Source organism: Artemia franciscana, chromosome 1 (genome assembly GCF_032884065.1).
Source record: "Artemia franciscana chromosome 1, ASM3288406v1, whole genome shotgun sequence".
In the NCBI taxonomy this organism is placed as follows: domain Eukaryota; kingdom Metazoa; phylum Arthropoda; class Branchiopoda; order Anostraca; family Artemiidae; genus Artemia; species Artemia franciscana.
The window spans coordinates 27,034,065-27,054,242 of record NC_088863.1 but is presented as its reverse complement, the minus strand read 5'-3'; the positions used below and the strand labels follow the sequence as shown (position 1 = coordinate 27,054,242).

The following is a 20,178-nucleotide window of genomic DNA, read 5'->3' as shown; positions in this document are numbered from 1 at the left end:
ACCGGTATCATAATTTGTGGCAACATTAACAATTTGGATCCCAAATTGCTAAGCAATTCTTTGTCGCTTAACCAAGTTGTCAATGTGCTAACAAAAGCCGAACGTATGTTGAGTCTGATTTGTAGATACTGTCCAGAATATTACCGTACCCAAATTACAGCACTTTCATTAAGTAGGAGCGACCACCTGTGTGTTTTTTGGCACCAAATCAGTTTATTCCAAGCAGAAAAAATATGCGGCGCACAGGCCCTAGACACCACAACTAATAAAGCTACAAGGAATAGCTCTCAGCTCCTGACTGGCGGGATACCCTGTCATTGTCTGATGGTGACAAAATATTGTGTTTATTCTGTAAGAAATGAAAAATTCTGTGAAAATTACTTTTTGAGTATTAAAAAACTCTTGTGGACGTGAGTTGACGAATCAATTTGGACTAATTGTCTGAAATCTCCAACTTGTCGTGGTTTATTACCTGACCTTGAACCCCCCCCCCCCCATTACTGAAAGACCAAACACTAGGGTCCGACAAAACAAAAATAATTATCCACAATTAATTACTTACCCAGCCCCTAGTACTGAAAGATATCGTAAATCACTTGTCCCTTATTTTGCAGGTCATTTTAATGATAGCGGTTTAAGAAGTAATTAACGTTTGATGTAGTTTATTTCATGGATTTGTCTATAAGTGATATAGTAATGATTTTTATGTTGATTCTTATTCACTTTACTGTGTACATGATGTAACTGCGCTAGCGTTTGCTATTTTAATTAATATTGAATCTTATCTTAAAAGTATTTGCTTTCAGTATAATAGTATTTTACATTCATTAATATGTGTAATTGATATAACCTTGTACATGATAATACTCATAATACATGATAATACTCATGAGCCAGATGGCGTGATTCTTGACATCTATGAATTCTATTGATAACACCCGAAGTGACACTAACGGTGTAAAATTTTCAGTTCCTGTTTTGTATCTCTTTTTAATTTTGGCATGTTTTTGTTACCTCCAGCTATTGTAGTGAATAAATATATTCTATTCTCGAAGTGTAGGCGTTTTTCTAATGGTAGTAAACGACTAGATCCCTTGCTATGCCTCACAGGTTTAAAGCTTGCTCTTAACTCAGGTACCAATAAGTCAAAGAAGAAGGAAGAATCATTTAATAAGGTAGAGTTATAACTTTAAATTCATGATACCACCGTATTCTTTTATTTTAGGTAATGAATCTTGTTCAGATCCGAATACATCCAAAATATGTCGAATTTCCATTTTTCACTACTTCAGGACGCCTGGCACTTATACAATACCACTGATAATAACTAACAGCGTCAGCAAAGAGATAGTGGATATCAAAGTAAATATCTATGAAGGTGAGTCGGTTATCAGCTGATATACAACTCGAAAATATATTATCGGGTTGCTGCATTTATTTCAAACCTCTAATTCAAGATCAAAGGCCTGAAACAGGGTTGCCTAATGCACGTTTAAATTAATCAAACGCTAGCGGGAAATTATCGTTAAAGACGTTGTCTTTTCAAATATGAATTATGATCATCAAAACCACAAGCCATTTCAAGTAATTCAGGAACTCTTCCAGATATGACTTGAACCACAAATCAGTGAGGATTAGAAGAACGTTAACGTTAAACGTTGAATAGTAGAATGGGAGGGGGGATCAGCCAGCCTTTGATATTGTCGTACTTTTTGTGAAATATGTGAAATATGAAGTGTGAAATCGAATATGAAAAAATTTAATAAATCAAATATGATCATGAAAACCATAAGCCCTCGCATTCCAAGTCATTCATGAACTGTCCCAGGCATGACTTGAACCACAACTCACTGAGGATTAGAAAAACGCTAAATACTCGCTTTACGAGGCATGTCAGACAGAAGGATGTAATTTGGTATTTCTTGAAACGAGATTTTCACAACACTTTTTGCAATTCGTATCATGTTTTTCACTCTTTCTTTTATTGTTGACATGCGCATCTCTATGGAGAATAGGAAGAGGGATCAGCCTGCCTTCGATATTGTCGTACTTTTTTTCCCCAATATATTCGGGTAATGTTTTTATTTAATGTTTTTGAGAGTTCACCCCCCCCCCCTCCCCCATTCAATAAATACAGCGCTCTGGAGAATTATTTCGTCCAAGCCAGATCGCTTAAAATGTCCAAGGTGGAAAATAAGAAAAAGCTAAAACTTTTGATACTCCTTTTACTTTCAGCGTGGCAGCATAGTCATTTTTAGTAACTGACAGAGGCTTTCACATTTGCTTTGTAGAGTACTAGGGTAACAAACAGAAAAATATTGAAGCTATGTGAAGATTGATTCAGGTTGCATTGTTGTTACCAAACTAAATTAGTTTACTAGGTCCAAGTACAAAAATTGTATTCAAGTGTACAAAAAAAAACAGGTAAGTGCTACGGAAACTATCAACCAGGAAACTAGCTGATTGCCAATAAAAAATATGTCTCCTCTAAAACAAGCAATTTTGTGAAAAGTCAGCTACTGTGACTTGCATTGAAAGGACAAAAGGACCGGTGGATTCATTAATCGTTCTCCTTTCCCTAAATTCCTTCTTACTTCCTTATTCCCTAACTTTCTCCTCTGCATACAGAGGGGTTGAAAGTAAAATTAACATTATACATTTTTATTTACTGCGATAAGCCCATAGTCATTGAATTTTTCATTTCATTAACGAAAATCAAGAAAAAGCAGAATAGATTACTTAAATTGTATCTTCGTAAGTTTTCGCTTTGTGGAATTTAAAAGTTACAATTTATATTTAGAATAGAATATTGAAAGAAGGGTTAAAGTTTCGCCCGCGTTTTGTACAGCTTATTACAATTAATTGCAATTGCTTTCTAATAAGCGCAATTATTATGCTCTCTTGAACGCCGCTTCTATAGTAAAATCAATTTTACGCGAGTAATTTGAAAGTTGGAAGAAATGGTTACTAGTTTAACTTTCCCTCAAGACGCCTATGATGATCTTATTGTACCAAAATTTTAGTTGAAGAAAAAAAGACCATTAAAGTTAAAAATCTTACATCTGCATAGCAAGTCTTATGAGAACTTTAACAGAAAGATTTTTAATTTAGCCTGATAGATAAATACAGCAGGAATTTTTTATCTAAAAAGAGCGAGTTGTAGCTTATTGAGCTCTGATATACATTAAGAAAATAATCAGTGAAATAGGCTTCAGAAAGATCTAATGAACCCATTTCAATAACTGCAGTTACCTCTTGAATACAAAAAAAATTTTCAGTAAGCTTACTGAACGGTGAGATTAGATGCTAACTTGAAGGGATGATAAACTAATATGGCATTTTATTTACAGCTACGAAGAAAACGAACCTTTCGATGTTCTTAGTCCCTGTAATCTGTACAGCTCTAGCAGTCGTGGCAATGGGCGTTGGTTTTGCCTTTGTAACCAAAGCCAACTCAGGCTTGGCCGTGGAAACTGCTGATTTTGACTTTGGCCAAGAAGAAGAGGTGGCCGAGTTTATGACCTTTATTGATCGCCTAAGGTCAGAGTTGTCGAGATACATTTCTGAAATGCGACAGCAATCTTTTCTAAGAAGTTTTTCAACAGTGAGAACTAACAAAAGCTCTTATGGAAGTACAGAACAACTAACTCAGAGCGAAGTTCGAAATGACCTCGATTTGACAGATTGAATTCCTTCTTTAAATTTATGTGCTGTTTGAAATTATATTTATGCGTGCTGAAAAAAGAACGAGAAGAATTGTTGTGCCTCCTGAACGGTAAATCCTCTCGACGTGGTATAATTAACTTTGTGACGTCACCTTATAATGATGGCAGCTTTATCTGATGAGAGATAAAAAAAAATCCAGCGCAAGGGATTTTAAAAATAAATTACTAAATCTGTATTTTATTCACAAGTCGTAATCAAATTTCATAGCTTGCCATCATCAGCAAAAAAAAAGTCTCTTTAATGCTAACCACTGAAGAAGAAAACAGCTTAATATTTGCATTTTTTAACTTCTGTATTTTCAAATGTTTTATTATTCCTTTTTAAATGATGTCTTATTTTGCTTTTGATAAATTCTTAAATCTGATTAATATTAACCTACGGCATAGTTAGGGCAAATCATGGGGCTGTAAGACATGATAACAGGTTTACCTTCTTTAGGTTTCAAGGAAAATTCTGGAATTCGCGCCTTCACCTATATGCAAATGTTTGCGTGTTTCAGTATCTAATTCACACGTTTATTCATTGGATATTGTCGTAAAATCTTCAGTTCCAATGGCACCTAGATACTACTCTGTAGTCCAAGACCGACAAAATACATCTTCATAAATTATGCTAGCCGAGTACGGTCGTTATATAAATAAAAAAATCTTTGCGGTTGATCCCCCCCCAAAAAAAAACATATATATATATACAAATTTATAAAAAAAAATCATCATAAAATTTATTATATTACTTTATGTATATTTATGCATCCTAGTCAAATTAATCATTGTTACTGATTGGTATTGGTTATACATTTGGACTGTAGGTATAAACTGAAAGTATAAATTATATATACACTTATTTTTTATTAAATTAATACCGCTATGTGGTTTATATCCTTATTTATGCTTTTAAATATATACATCTAAAATTTAAACGTTGTCTTTTGTTTGTTATCCAAAAAATAAGGAAACATATTTCTTATTCTTTGTTCCTTATTTTCAGCATATTTAACCCAAAGCCTACTTAAGGGAATAATTCATATTATTATAATATGTATTATTTCCTAAAGTTTCTAATTTTCTACTAGCCCCTCCTATAATCCGTTAAAGGTCTTTCCCGCAGAAAACGTGCGTATGGCGTTTCGGATTCACTTCTTATGCTTGAAGACGAAGAAGATTCGTGAAACACAAAAGCAACTCTGATAATTCATAGTTTTAGATGAGCCCTATCACAAGCCATGGCAGGCCAGAAACACAAACAAAAATTAAAAATTAGAAAGACTTAAGAATAAACAAATCATCAATCATGCTTAAAAGTTTTAAAGATTATTCGTATGAATTTTTATCCGCTTATCTTTGTTGTTTTCTCTAAGAAATAAAAAAAAAGTCAAAAAAATAATTTCTTCGAGCCGAAAGACTAATTATTGCCAAAAAACGCCCGATAACTTAACTAAAGCCAGACGAGCTTAAAATAAAATTTTTATCATCAGAAAGCAACGCATTAGCCGTTGGGTGAGGAAACAACCTAACCTAATATTATCTATAGAAACTATCTTCGCCTGAAAGCCAGCTGTAGAAAATCCTGCTTCGGATCATTATTTTTCAAGGAATTATCTTAAACCTATTCGAGACCTAACTTTCATACTTAAGTTTTTCCACCGTCCAAATGAAAGCTGTTAGCTAACGTTGTTAAATAATATCTTTGACAAATCGAATACTTGTTAGATAAAAATTTTGGAAAATTTTAGCGAAATATTTGTTAGCCAGGAATTCTGTTTCCTCTGTCCAAACAAGGACATGTTAACTAATGTTATTAGCAGACAATGGGACGGCGGAAAAAATTCCTTTAATTGTTTCCTTCAGTCTGGTTTCTGTTGTTTAAAATTTAGGCGAAATAGTTGCACCTGTGGTTGAGAGTGAAAGCCGACCTTATGTTTTCTGTTTCGCCGATCTGTTCCAAGCAAACACAGCACACTTAAGCATATTTGAGTTTTTTGTTCTTCACTTACTTTCCCCTAGGCTTTGTTGATCCTTCCTCTTTTTTCAATGTTCATTTCATGGTTTAGATTCTAAATAGAAGGCTGTAAACTAAAAATAGCTTATCTAAAAGTGAAAGAATAACACAAAGTTGTTGGACTAAGAAGCGCCACTAGAGAAAATCTTTTGTGGAGGGGGGGGGAAACAATTATACCGATAGCCTTGCCATTTTTATCGACTGAACTCGAATTTTTATTCTCGAATTATTCTGGTTCTAACGATAGGGAACCAAGAATAAAAATAATTTGGCTTCTAAAGTCTTTCGTCATATCTCCCTAAAGAACTTAACTCGATTTTTGATTGTTCTTACATTCAATATAATTGAACAACTTCAAGAGTATAGAAGTGATTGCGTGGTTGTTCCTGTTTTGGTCGAACTGTCTTCAGCGTTTCTAATATTGTTTCTGCTTTTCTCAAACTTTCAAGGGTACAAACCTGAAAGGAAAAAAACAAGAATAAATTCTCCAGTCACTTAATTTTTAAATAAATTTTAACTGCTGGAAATTTTATTGCATTCCAATTCTACAAAAAAAAAAACACGCCGCCAATAATGGTGGTAGGGACATAGTTAATTTATTTTTAAATCAGGAGAAAGGCAACATGAAAAACAACTCTTTTAGGAACAACTAAACTTTTCTCAACTGGCATTCGAAACCAGCCTCTCTGAACTTTCTAGAATGTATAAATAAGCTGTTTTTTTTTTTTTCACTCATAGCTGATCTTAGAAAACATAAATGTAAGGGAAGATAGGCAAGTTTTAAGTTTCCAGTAGGGTAATATAATTTCATGAACTAAAAGAAGCACTAAATTATAACATTAACGATTGTTGCCCTAGCTCTAAAATGATTGCTAAAAAGAAGGGAAAATAAGTAAAAACATATTCGCATCCTATCTGATGCTTTTTCTATGTCTTCTTGCCATCAACGATAGTTAAGACAATTCTCTTCCGCCATTCTTAAATTCTTGTAAATCGAGTTATATGCAATAAGAAGTCTCTTTCTAAACTAAGCTCGAAATCTACAGATGATTCGATTTCTGGAATTTATCGATTTCTTCACAATCAAGATGTCTGTTTTGTCTGATAATACTAATTCAAGTTTGCCCGGGTTCTCTTAATACCAGTCTCTATAATCCATTAATTTAACAGCGATTTTTTTTCTCTGATGGAAGTAAAGAGCGAAATTGAAAAATAAAGCGTATGAAATTATTACTTCGAAGCCTATACAGCTTATATATGTAAAACTAGGCCAAATAAATCGGTTTCGGATATTATTAGTAGAATTATAAAAACTGGCGCTTTACTGTAAACACGAAACCCATGCAAGTCAAAAAGTATTGTCTTTTAGGAGCAAAACATTCCTGCAGAAAATTAAAGAGTAATATATAAGGTCCTCAATTATATGCCACGGCCATGATATAAATATCTTATAGTGTATATTTAAACTCTTTTTAAAAAGCTCAAGTAAAAACAGAAATTATATAGCTAGCAATATAAATTTTCAACTGTGAAAATGTAGTTTCGGATAATTCTAAATCAAGAACTAATTAACCATAATGTAAGCTCCAGAAGTCCTGTTCCCCTTGTAGTGCGGAGAATTTCAAGCTATTAATTTCAGAAGCAAGTCTGAAATCTTAAACACTGCCCAAATACCTTGTCTACAAATTATAATTTACAGCTTGTATAAATTAAGTGAATTCAAATCATATGAAATATCCATCCTAAATAGTTAGTCTGTTTCTGTAAAGAATGTTTTAAAACGCTTGATGTTTCAGTTCTATAAAAGTCACGTATGTTTTTCGTTTTCAGTAACGATAGTTTTCTGAAATTTTGATGGAGCTTTAAGTTTCATAACACGGAGCCTCTAGCTGAGGAATAGCCGGTATTAAAGAAAAGAACTGTGGGTTTTTTTTAGAGTTATAGTGCAAAATCAAAGCTTTGCACTTAAAACAAGAGCTAAGAGCTCATATGGCACTTGTGACGAGGTCGGAAGAGCCGAGAGCTCATATGGTACGAGGTCGGAAGAGCCAAGAGCTCATTTGGACGAGGTCGGAAGAGCCAAGAGCCAAGAGCTCATTTGGCACTTGTGAGAAGGTCAGAACCTAAAGTTAAACTTTATAGCACAAGATCCTTCTAAATATCAAATTTCATTAAGATCTGGTCACCCTTTCGTAAGTTACAAATACCTCAATTTTCAAAATTACCTCCCCCCTCCCAATTCCACCAAAGAGAGCAGATCCGGTCCAGTTATGTCAGTCACGTATCTTAGACAGGTTTCTATTCTTCCCATCCAGTTTCATCCTGATCTCACCGCTTTAAGTATTTTCTAAGATTTCCGGTCCCCCCAACTGCCCCCCCCCCAATTACGTTTGATCCGGTTGAGATTTAAAATAAGATATCAGAGTTACGAGGTCCTTCTAAATATGAAGTTTCATGAAGATCCGATCACTCCTTCGTAAGTTAAAAATACGTTATTTTTCTTATTTTTCAGAATTACCCCCCCCCCCGCAATTGAGCGGATCCGTTCCAATTATGTAAATTACGTATGCAAGACTTTTGCTTATTTTTCCAACCAAGTTTCATCCCAATCCTTCCAATCTAAGGGTTTCCCATCATTTTAGGTCTCCCCACCCCAAACTTCCCCCAATGTCACCAGATCCGGTCAGGATTTAAAATAAGAGCTTTGAGCCACGATATCCTTCTAAAAATCAAATTTCATGGAGATCCAATCACCCATTCGTAAGTTAAAAATACCTCATTTTTTCTAATTTTTCAGAATTAACCCCCCCCCCCCCAACTACCCAAAAGAGAGCGGATCCGTTCCGTTTATGTCAATCATCTATCTAGGACTTGTGTTTATTTTTCCCACCATGTTTCATCCCGATCCCTCCACTCTAAGTGTTTTCCAAGTTTTAGGTTTCCCCCTCCCAACTCCCCGCCCCCATCACCAGATCCGGTCGGGATTTAAAATAAGAGCTCTAAGACACGATATCCTTCTAAACATCAAATTTCATTGAGATCCGATCACCCGTTCGTAAGTTGAAAATACCTCATTTTTCTAATTTTTAAGACTTACTCCCCCCCTCCCAACTACCCCAAAGAGAGCAAATAAGTTCCGATTATGTCAATCATGTATCTGGGACTTGCGCTTATTTTTCCCATCAAGTTTCATCCCGATCCCTCTACTCTAAGTGTTTTCCAAGATTTTAGGTTTCCCCCCTCCAACTCCCCCCAATGTCATCAGACCCAGTCGGGATTTAAAATAAGAGCTCTGAGACACAATATCATTCCAAACATCAAATTTCATTAAGATTCAATCACCCGCTCATAAGTTAAAAATACTTCATTTTTTCTATTTTTCCGAATTAACCGGCCCCTTCTCCCCCCCCCCCCCCCAGATGGTCAAATCGGGAAAACGACTATTTCTAATTTAATCTGGTCCGGTCCCTGATACGCTTGCCAAATTTCATCGTCCTAGCTTACCTGGAAGTGCCTAAAGTAGCAAAACCGGGACTTTAGGTTTTCCCCCTCCAACTCCCGCCAATGTCATCAGATCCGGTCGGGATTAAAAATAAGAGCTCTAAGACACAATATCATTCCAAACATGAAATTTCATTAAGATCCAAATACCCGCTGATAAGTTAAAAATACTTCATTTTTTCTATTTTTTGCGAATTAACCGGGCCCCCACTCCCCCCCAGATGGTCAAATCGGGAAAACGACTATTTCTAATTTAATCTGGTCCGGTCCCTGATACGCTTGCCAAATTTCATCGTCCTAGCTTACCTGGAAGTGCCTAAAGTAGCAAAACCGGGACCGACAGACAGACCGACAGACAGACCGACAGACAGACCGACAGACAGACCGACAGACCGACAGAATTGGCGACTGCTATATGTCACTTGGTTAATACCAAGTGCCATAAAAATGGTTCAAACAGAAAATGACCATGATAGCGGATATTATGCTCTGAACTATCTTTGAATAGCGACTCAACTGTATTTTCCATTTGGGAAAATAGGTTGAGACGTAGGGACACGCCTTGACAGGATGGGAGAAGTAAAACTCTAGCTGTGAAAACCTATTTTGATACCCAATTCACCGCTCCAGCTCCCTGGCACTAGCGAAAAAAGCAGGCTAAGGTTTCCATGTTGTTCTTCAAAATTCCAAAATTCATGTTTTGTAATTAACTTTTAGTGTCAAGGTACAGTAATTGCATGATCTAAGATACTTACAAGATTATTTTTCTTTAGACTTTTTTCAAACCTCGTTTTTTTTTATTTTTCATTGAAGGAACTGGGAGAAAGGGGATTATGAATTCCCAAAGGATCATAAGAAATTTAAACGCTCCACTGTTTATGCTCCCCAGTCTTTCCACTCGATGAATGACACAGAAGTCTTACTTTTTGGTAACACATGGCACTATACAATAGCATTAACAATATGATTTTTATACTAGCACATAAATGTTATCGTTAGCTTTTAGATGAGTTAATTAAACAGGGATGAGTTAATTAAACAGGTCTCATGAGAAAAAATTTTATATATGTTTTTTTTTTTATAATCGAGTTTTACTGTTATGACCAACATAAATAACAGCTATATTTCTCAACCAAATTCAAATCAAAATTTTTCTTCATTAGCCCATTAAAAAAAGGACATGTTTCGTTTGTTTCAGTTACAAACGGGGCTTAGAGAAGGAGTATTCTAGAAGGGATTGCATACCTTCGGTTTAAGAGTAAAGGACCGTGGGGATTTTAATGGTACATTTGTTAAGCTTCCCAGACTTTTCACTCAAGCAATGGCTCCATCAAGTGCAAAATGGTGCCATATAGCAACTTACTATGGGGATACGAAGAAGAATTTATAAAAGGCACTTAGATTTAAGCATTAGCTGTCAGGTGTGCTACAAAAAGCTACAAGCTGTCAGGTGAGTTTAAAACACTACAATGTTCCAGTTTCCCATTAGGACCAGAGAAAAGAAAGGAAACAGACACAAGGGCAATAAAATATTATATTGATAGGTTTTTAAAAAGGGAAAGGGGGCTGAAAACCTCTGGTTAAAGATTTTAGACCATGACAACTCCAAATTTCTAGTTTTCTTTTTGATTTACCGTTATTTCCGAAGGTTTTTGAAATTTCAAAACAATTTGAAAATTCAAAACAGCTTGTTTTTGCCAAAAACTTTTACTATTAAGGTAAACTTCGAAAATAGTTAACATTCCCAAATCAGCTTTAAATGATAATTTTTCACAAGACGGGTTTTCTCGAAACGCGTGTTTAAACTTTCGGTTACTATGGGCAGCGATTTACTTTAGATCACACCTATTGCTGCAACCAAGATGCTGCCACCAACAATAAGAACATGATACATGCTTTTGGAAACCTGGATTTTGGTTTCAATTTACAAAGCTTGTCGACGAACCACCACAATCTTCACGTAGCCAAAGTCCCCACAAGGATCCTTACTCGTCTGAAATATTTTTGGTTTTTGTTCTCTGCTGGAGTATATTTTTTCTTCTTTGTGTCTGCTATTATACTTTTGATTTTATTGGTTTGTTAGAAAGTTATTATAGAGATTTATTTGCTCCATTAAACGCAGGAAAGATAGGCCATGGTAACATAAGAGCATGTTTCAGTACGTCTTTAGCTCAAAGACTAACTGATATGGTAGCTCTACCACACACCTAAGACTATCTGGTGTGCTGCTGAGCAGCGCTATTGCTTTTGCACCTGTTTTTGTTCTCCTGATCAGCGGTCTGTAGCTCCGAAATAATAATAGAGGCAAAATATTTCCTTGGAATTGGGAAAAAGGGCAAAAAAGTTCCAGTGAAGTTTGCAAAACTTTCCAGTAGTTTTCTAGAAAAGACAAAAACTATTTTTCCTCGTGTTGCTTATAGTGCCAAAACAAAGCTACCCTAGCAGGGAAAGTAGATTTTCTCAGGATTGTTTTATGTCTTAGTCCTGCAGAACATTGGGTTGTTTCCTGAAAATGTTGAATCGGTTCCCCTTTGTATTTTAATCGAGTGATGCTATGAAAAGTACAAAAGATGACAAGAACTTCTTTATGTACAAAACTGCTTCGTCCACTTAGAAGTAATCTCCAAAGTCGTCAGGACCCATCGATTTTCTTGATATCCTAGAGGTAACTATTTTCACTGGACAAGATGATTTTTTTTTTCAGTGCAGATAGACAGATCTTGATCTTCTAGAACTAAAGCATACATTGGTATTCCTGAAATAGATTTCCTTCTGTGACTCTTTCTACTTCGATTTTTTTTCTATCAATTCCCAAATTTTTCTGAGTCAAATACCCTAGTTTCGAAGCTTAAGTTTTTAGAAATCGAACAACTTTGAATACTGATAGAAATTCATATTTTTTTTTGGCGGGGGGGGGGATAACCTAAGCAGAATTTCGTTATCTCTTATGAATTTTGGATTCAGAAATGACACCACAAATCCTGATTTAGAAACAAAAGTTCCATACTTGTTATAAAATTTTCGATTAGGATGTTTATTATATTCTACACGTTTAATGCCATGAAAAGTAAGTAAGAGGCCATTCACTCTTCTATATCCGAAAAAGGAGCGCATAATAAGAAAGAATAGTTTACAAAATGAACTGTTTCACGGATGTCCATTAAATGTAGTAAATACTGTACAGATAAAAAAAGAAGAATCGAACTGAGAGTTTGACGATTACTTCACACGCACTGAACGTTTTTCAGAAGTTTTCTAATTACACGTTGACTTTAAAACTAATACCAAACAATAACTGTAAAGGAACTGCATTCATGACACGGTAGAATTCACAATTATCATCCAAGAGATATGGTTTCATGTAGTGTATGAGATATGCTACAACACCCTTCGGGGCCTTGGCACCAAAGGTCTATTTCTAAACCACATTGCTCAGTAACACACTCTGATTTGCTAATACTTTTGCTTTCTTTCATTAGCAATAATCTTAAAAAACAGAATTTTATAACTATTCTATGGAGAAATGATCGTCTAGGTCTATCTAGGTGAGAGTGAGGTGACACCCACCAATGTACTCACATATTAAGGTTTCCCGATTGGGTCTTTGATTGGGTCAAGAATACGCGAAAGCTTTTGCTTCGGAATGCTGAACGAAAACATAGAATTGTTTATGCTAGTGTGGTTATATCACAAATTAATCTGGAACGGAACGCTCTTTCTCGAATATATAATAGTGTGGCAATCACGCATATTATATATCGAGACCATCACGACCATATTTTGGGACATTTTTACAGAGCCTGATAGGCGAGGGTTGTGAAAGTATTATTTTAAGTATCCGAAGTTTTTGCTTCAGGCCTCTCGGTGGTTCAAGAATAGATACAGCGTTAATTGTTTCGGTGTGGTGGAACCGTTTCAGGTCGAGGATGAACATTTAAGAAACTGAGTAACCAGCCCTCTTCTTACCCATGGAAGGGCACGTTACTTTAGTTGTAGTATTATTGATAATTTGTGTATATCTTAATGTCGTGTTTGTTTTGTTTTCCTTTCTTTTTTTTCAGTGTACTCCATCGTTTTCTGTTTTTCTTGTAGTTAGATGGGTAACACAGAACATTAATTCATTCATTCAGATAAAATCTAGTTAAATGGCTTAGGGGCCAGTTACCCCCTTTTCGATGGATTCCGCTGCAATTTTATTTGGAAACTGGGAGCCAGGATCAGAACCAACTTTGGAAGGTCTCACAATGAAAAAAAAAAACATACGAGAGAAGCCTATCTGAAATTTAAAGAAGTTTATAGAAAAAGATTTATAGAAGTTGAAAGAATTTATTTAAAAAAAAAATTGAAGTTTATAAAATTTATCGAATTTATAGAAGAAGCAATGGACTATGTAGAGTTATAGTCTTTAAAGATTCTTTCATACTACACCGTAAAACGAAACACACTAGCGTAATTTAAGATTGTACGTCAAGTTGTTTAATCTTACATAATACTATGTTAAATATTTTTACTCTTGCTAATAATTGTTCTAAATTGAAAAAGGCTATTGACAGACTTTCGAAGTTATTCAATGGCAATAAAGCAGAAGTAGAAAAAATAACAAAGATTAGGACCTTACCTCTGCATCAACAAATTCATTGACTTCATTCAAGATTCTTTTCACTTTCTCATCTTGACAAATAGCCAATTGCGTAAAATGAGCATCAAGCAAAATACATAACCAGATGGCAGCTGTTTCAGAGTTTAAATTACTTTCTCTGTCTCCTTTCAATACAGACAAGATAAACTCCATTATGTTTACAGTTTCCCGCAATTTGACTTTCCGCAAAGGTTTTATCAAAACTGTTTCTTGAAATGGCATAAGGAGTAGTTTGTCTAATAAGTTTGAGGCAGCCAATTCCTCCTCATGTGTGTCCAATTTTCCAGCGGCAAGATCCAACAGAGAAACTAGAAAGCGCTCAGGCATCTTGATGTGAATATCTACTAAGGATATTATCCCAGTTATATCCTCTTCTTTTATTAAATGGGGAACAACTTGCTCAAGCAACCTAAAATTAATACATATTGCTTCATACAATCTTTAATACAATCATTTTCATAGAACCTCCTCTTAAATATTATTCAAATAAAAAGATTAAAAACTCCAGCAAATTTCTGTCCTCTAGTATCTGTGTACATAATCTGTAGCTTAATTGCAGTTTAAAAAGTTTAATATGTTTTACTAGTTTAAGAAGGAATATTACTGAAACTAATAATATTATTACCGTGGTAGTTGTATTTTTGTTTGTAATAAACTAATCTAAAATATAAACTAACAAGAAATTGCACAAAACAAGCCACTACGGAGCTCTTGGTATACGACTGTGCAAGCTCCTCCTCCTAACAATTCAGTGCTTCGGTCTCTGCCTCTCACCTCAAACTAGGATGTCGTGCTTTTCGCTTAGCCCCAGCTCAATTTTAAAAAAAGTTTCTAGAAGCCCATCATCCACAAAACATGATGTAACCATCTTAACTTGTATTTCATTAAATAACTAAATAGCAGTGGCGTCAAATGGGGAGGTTGGCCTGTGCTCCCCTTCTCCTAGATTTTGACAAAAAAAACTTTTTGAAATTTTTTTATAACGACAAAAATGTTTTTTTTGGTATTTGCATCGAAAAAATGAAGAAAAAACGACAAACTCTTTCTCTCCCCAGACGTTTGAAAATAAATTTGTCCCCACCCCAAAATTTTCGTGAATTGACGCCACTGCTAGGTACTCGGATCAAACCCCATTTTCGTACATTTTTTTTTGTATCGAAGCATTTTGCAGTATGCCAAGCATGCTTTTGTGATTTAGAAGTGTTACTGATACGGTTCAATCATTGCCAAGATGCTTAGCGGTCTGCAGAAAACAATTCAGAAAATTTTACCGTGCCAATTAGTTTCCTGTCATGACAAATCACGCCGTACGTAATAGGATGGTACTTATAAATGGTCTCTAACCAGCGGTTATTTTCTGTCCAACCAAAAGCTAATCAGAGTCAAAACAGTATCGCTGATCAGACAGTGTTGACTTAGTACATAGCGGTATAGCGGTATTTCCCAATTGAATTTTTTCCTTGCCTGTTCGTAAAGAACGGATGGTCGTAGAAATTTGAAATGGCAGCCAGCACCCCTCCTCTTCCACCATACACTCCCTTCAGGTTACCCCTCTAGCCCCCAAAAGCATAGGATGAACGATAGCTATTTCACTCACAATAGTCAAAAGAACAAAAATACGTACCCACCCACCCCCAGAAGGGGGTGGAGGCATGAACTTTGCAGCCCCAAGGTGCAAGGGCCTTAAGTTATGCAACTGACACATTTTCACACATACATAAGAGGCAGTACTATAACGATGCCTAAGTAAAGAGCCATTTGACTTCCAAGTCCCGTTTTGTCCCGGATACTTCGTATGAAGAGATGGTCATATAAACTTCGGGTGACCAAATTGGTTGAAAATCTAGTGCTTATTTTAGGAGCCGAAAGTGACTGGAGTGAAACCGGTAATCCTCCAGCGCTTTTTTCGGCATGAGCGCCCCAACAAACTTTTATTCCTAATCAGTTTGAAGCTTATAGCCAATACGTGCTTGGGCCACTAGCAGCGTAACGTACAAATATTTACAAAAATTACTTTGGAAAGCGACATCCCCATTCCCATACGAAATGGCGCCAAAAAAGGACCTTAATTTCTTTCCCAGACAACATGAAACCTATATCCTTTGGTCATGAGCCTAAGGGGTTACAATACAGAAGGACAAAGAAAATACTGGTTCTACTCAAAACGTGGCCCAACAAAAGGTCAGAAAAAGGCCAATTCCGTAGCTCATTCGCATGGAAAGGCCGGTCAGGCCTTTTTAAGGCCCAAAACTGACTGGAGGCCAACCAGCGCTTCCAGCGAACCCTCTCCTTTTCTACTTCTCGAGCCCCTAACTCCGTCATAAGAGATCAAATTTCGATATAGCCATATTGTTGAGACGTCAAAAGATCTTATAAGTATGCCCCCCGGGCCGACATCACCCCCTAGGCCCTAAAACTTCGAATTTTCTATTGAATCGAGGTGGAAGAGGCTAATCGATTTTTGTCACGCATCTACCCATAATTTTTGCACTATCAGCTCCAATAGGAATGGCAATTTATGCACAATTAAGTAGCAAGATAATCAAAAAACGCGATGTGTTGCCAAGCCGTCCAAATCACGTATTTGCAGTATCTCAAGAATGGCTTGTGAGATCAACCCAAAATTAAGGATGATTTTTAAGAAGGGGCCAATCTTAGACCACAAATTTTAACTGGAAGGAGCGGGAAAGAAGAAAGAGCTAGATATATCTTATCTCAAACCTGCCTAAATGTTTTAGCCCTTCAAGTCCCTTTGGTTTCAGAATCTATTAACGATAAACTAGCAAAGTAAATTAAAAGACACTAGTGCACCGTGTTTAACAAATAGCATATCCGCAATATCTCAGGAAGAGCTTGAGATATCGATTTGAAACTCACGGGGGGAGGGAGGTAGGGTTAAATAGATCTATTTGGCGAGGAGAAGGGGACAGAGTAGATAAAAAATACCATGCATACACGGAGCATCAAATAGCCCATCTGAATCACATCAGGAACAACTTGGGGCACCGTTAAACTTTTAAAGCAGTGAAACTTTTAGGCACTGTTAAGGGAAGGAAGGAGGGGTGAAGGACTTAAAACTTTGTATCGAAGGGATTTCAAGGGAGATGGAAAGGGCTAAAGAATTTTGTCACCGATCCATTCAAAATGGTTTTACACTGCGAGCTCTAATGGGACTTTTAATATGTGCACGGGTAAGCGACCAGGTGATCAAGAGACACGGTGTTTTACCAGGTTATCGAAATCGCTTATCACCAATATTGCGGGAATGGCTTGGGGAATCAAGCTAAATATTACAAGAAGTGTTCAGGGTAAGGAAGCAAGCAACCACTGAATTTTGACTTCGGTGAAAGGATAGAGCTGAATTAAAAGACACCGGGCGCATCCAAGTTGTCAAAATAGCCTTTCTGCAGTAGCTCAGAAATGGCTTGGGGGGATAGAGTTGAAACTCAAGCAGTGATGAAGAAGGAAAGAGGGAAGGACAAGGGAACCTCAAAGTATATTGAGGAAGGACTAAATATGTTTTGCCTCTGCTCAACCAAAAGGTTTTGTACCATATGCTGCTATGAAACATAAAATTTATTCATACTTAAGCATTGGGGTAAATTAGACACAATGTGTTGCATGGTTACCAAAACAGCACGCGTGTGGTATCAATATAAGGGCTTGGAAAATCAGGTCACAAATTTCAGGAAGGTTTTTTGGTAGGGGGAACATGTGGACCATGGAATTTAACTTGAGGGAGGAGGAAAGATGGGATTAACATATTTTGTGTCAAACCTGCCAAAACGTTTTGGCACTTTAAGCCTCTGTTAAAGTAGAATCTATTCATGACAAAGTATCGAGTTACATCAAAAGATACTATGCATACCCTGGTTAACAACATAGGCCACCTACATTAGCTCACGAACGGCTTGAGAGATCGGGTGGGAACTTCAAGAAATAGGAATAATTTCTTTATATGGGGGGAGGAGATAAATCTAAAAATACGACACGTACCTCCATCAGTACCCCGCGAACCCCTTTTAATGCCAATTTTTAGCAGAAAACCAGGTAAAGTGCAACGTATTTGAACCAGAATCGTGCAATAATTTCAGTCTGTGTTATTAGAGTCACGAATAAGACCTCCAGCTTCCCCCCCCCCAACACATCCTGCTCCTGCAGCAATCGAATTTTAGGCATTTTGCACTTTGTTTTAGTTGGAGTCATGCAATAATTATCAAATTGTACGATTAAAGGACCAAAGTGGGCCCCGGGCCTCTTTAACATCGCTGGTCTTTAAAAGAAAGATAGACGTTTTTTTGTTTCATGAATCAGCTTGAACAATATATGGAAAAGACTTGGAACCATTGGGACCAAGGAGTGACGAGGGGCCTAGACATAGAATAAAAGAGGTCAGACATATCTTAAACGCACGGGGCAAGTGCTTGGCACTAAGAAAGAGGCGTGCCTATCTTCCAAAGAAAAGTGACTGAATCCACTAGAAAATTTGTTGGTATATGATGTTTGCGTTCCCGAAGAATATTTTACCACTGGCTCTTATAATGAAGGTACTAACAGGCTTCAATGTCTCAAAAGTCAGAAGTCTCCGAGTTAGAAATTGTTAGATTCACTTTCAATATTTGAAAGGGGTACTTTTTCTGGTATTATTTTCAGTTTACTTTCATTTCATTTAATAGTAGAGAAAACTGATACCCAATTAAAGCTCTGTTTGATCAAATTAGTTGAATCAATCTGTAAAGCTACGAGTAAAATACATATAAAGTTAATGCACTTTGGGGTTCGAGATGGCACTCTCTTTTTGGGCTTTAACTCTTTACTTTTATTTCAAAAACTTTATAAGAAGAAAAGACGCTAGCTCTGTCACACCCTGTACTTAAAAATAAGCATCATGGCAAACGCAAACGACGAAACATGCGTTAATAAACTATGCATCTCATGACCTTCTAGTAAAGTTGTCCAACTGGGTAGGAAACTAACCTTTTAAGGATAGTTCCGCATGCAAGACTATTTACTCCACTCTCTTGAATGTTATAGAGAGCTTTCGGGGGAATTAAGAGACAATCGTCAGCTAACTTGCTCATTACTCAATGTCTTCTACTTTCTCTTTAATTACTATTGTAGCTGTCTGGCGATTACCTAACAGGAATGATCAAATGCGCTACTTTATTAAAATTTCACACCTTTCAATAAGCCCTTTTAAAAACGATTTATGAGTGTTTGTTTTTTTAACCGTTTTCCAATTTAATACCAGTCCTTCGTTTTTACCTTGACTGTGCTCTCCATCAAAAATGTTCCAAGGTAATGTGCCTGGAAATTTAGCCTTTGGGTATTTGAGCTTTCAAAACTAATTGGACTGGTTTGACTGGATTTTACTGTCGCATTGCAAAGTGAAATAACTAACCGGTTTTGGCTCACCCGGAGATTTACTGTTTACCTGTGCTTGATTACATGCTGAATTAAATCAATAAGAAAGTGGCTTTATTGCAATCATTATGGCAGTATCACAAAAGAACTTTGATGAAGCAGTGAAGATTTTAACGGAAAAACTTGATGCCGTAATCCGTTCTCAACGAGACATCAACAAGTCCATTCAGTCCCTTACAGGGGAAATAGCTACGCTAAAAAAGGATGCCTCCGATCGAGATATAAAAATTGGCCAACTGGAAAAGGAGTTGGAGGATCAAAAATTAAGGTGTGATCAACTGGAGAATCAGGTACTGGAAAGTGATGTCAAGGACCGCAAATTAAATTTGTTAATTCATGGCATGCCTACTGAGCGGCCGTCTCAAACAGTTGAAGAAAATGTGAAAATTTTTTTATCTGATACAATGGAGATAAGCGACCCCATTCAGATTACGAAGTGCTACCGTATGCTTGGTGGTTCCGTTAACGTTACTAATCGAAGGCCTCGTCCGGCACCTATATTTATCTCGGTTGTAAACGAACAGAACATTCAGAGGATTCTCAACTCAGTTCGTAAATTGAAGGGGAGCGGCATTCGTGTGTGCACGGATCTTCCCCCCAAGCTAAACGCTATTCGAAATGAACTTCTTGCGAAAGCAAAGGATTTACGTGAATCAGATTCCGCAAAGTTTACGCGTGTTAAACAGAAGGGCTCGAAGCTTTGGCTTGAATCCAAATCCACGGCCTCGTCACCCTGGGAAAGAGTGATGGACTAGTTATTGCTGTCCCTTTGTGATTATTATTAGTATTGTGATAGACATTTTGATTGATTTTCTTGCCACTTCTGTCACAGTGTTGTGTACATGTTGGGTTCTACAACCTCGTTTTTTGCGTATGATCTTTTTTTTAGT

General features: G+C 36.5%; 2 protein-coding genes across 6 annotated transcripts in view; one reads left to right on the top strand and one right to left on the bottom strand.

Moving 5' to 3' along the window:
• The window catches only part of LOC136027714 (transmembrane glycoprotein NMB-like), a 45,290-nt gene extending 41,200 nt beyond the window's left edge, over nucleotides 1–4,090 (top strand). For all 3 annotated transcript variants that reach the window (XM_065705174.1, XM_065705171.1, XM_065705179.1), the window contains exons 8-9: nucleotides 1,226–1,378; nucleotides 3,351–4,090. In XM_065705174.1, the coding sequence (XP_065561246.1) occupies nucleotides 1,226–1,378; nucleotides 3,351–3,688 (491 nt within the window). In that variant the 3' untranslated portion in view covers nucleotides 3,689–4,090. The remainder of the gene's footprint in view (nucleotides 1–1,225; nucleotides 1,379–3,350) is intronic.
• Nucleotides 4,091–6,040: 1,950 nt separating this feature from the next.
• The window catches only part of LOC136027704 (uncharacterized), an 84,963-nt gene continuing 70,825 nt past the window's right edge, over nucleotides 6,041–20,178 (bottom strand). For all 3 annotated transcript variants that reach the window (XM_065705157.1, XM_065705159.1, XM_065705165.1), the window contains exons 8-9: nucleotides 13,844–14,273; nucleotides 6,041–6,182 (exon numbers count right to left, since the gene is read on the bottom strand). In XM_065705157.1, coding sequence (XP_065561229.1) covers nucleotides 6,060–6,182; nucleotides 13,844–14,273 — 553 coding nt within the window. In that variant the 3' untranslated portion in view covers nucleotides 6,041–6,059. The remainder of the gene's footprint in view (nucleotides 6,183–13,843; nucleotides 14,274–20,178) is intronic.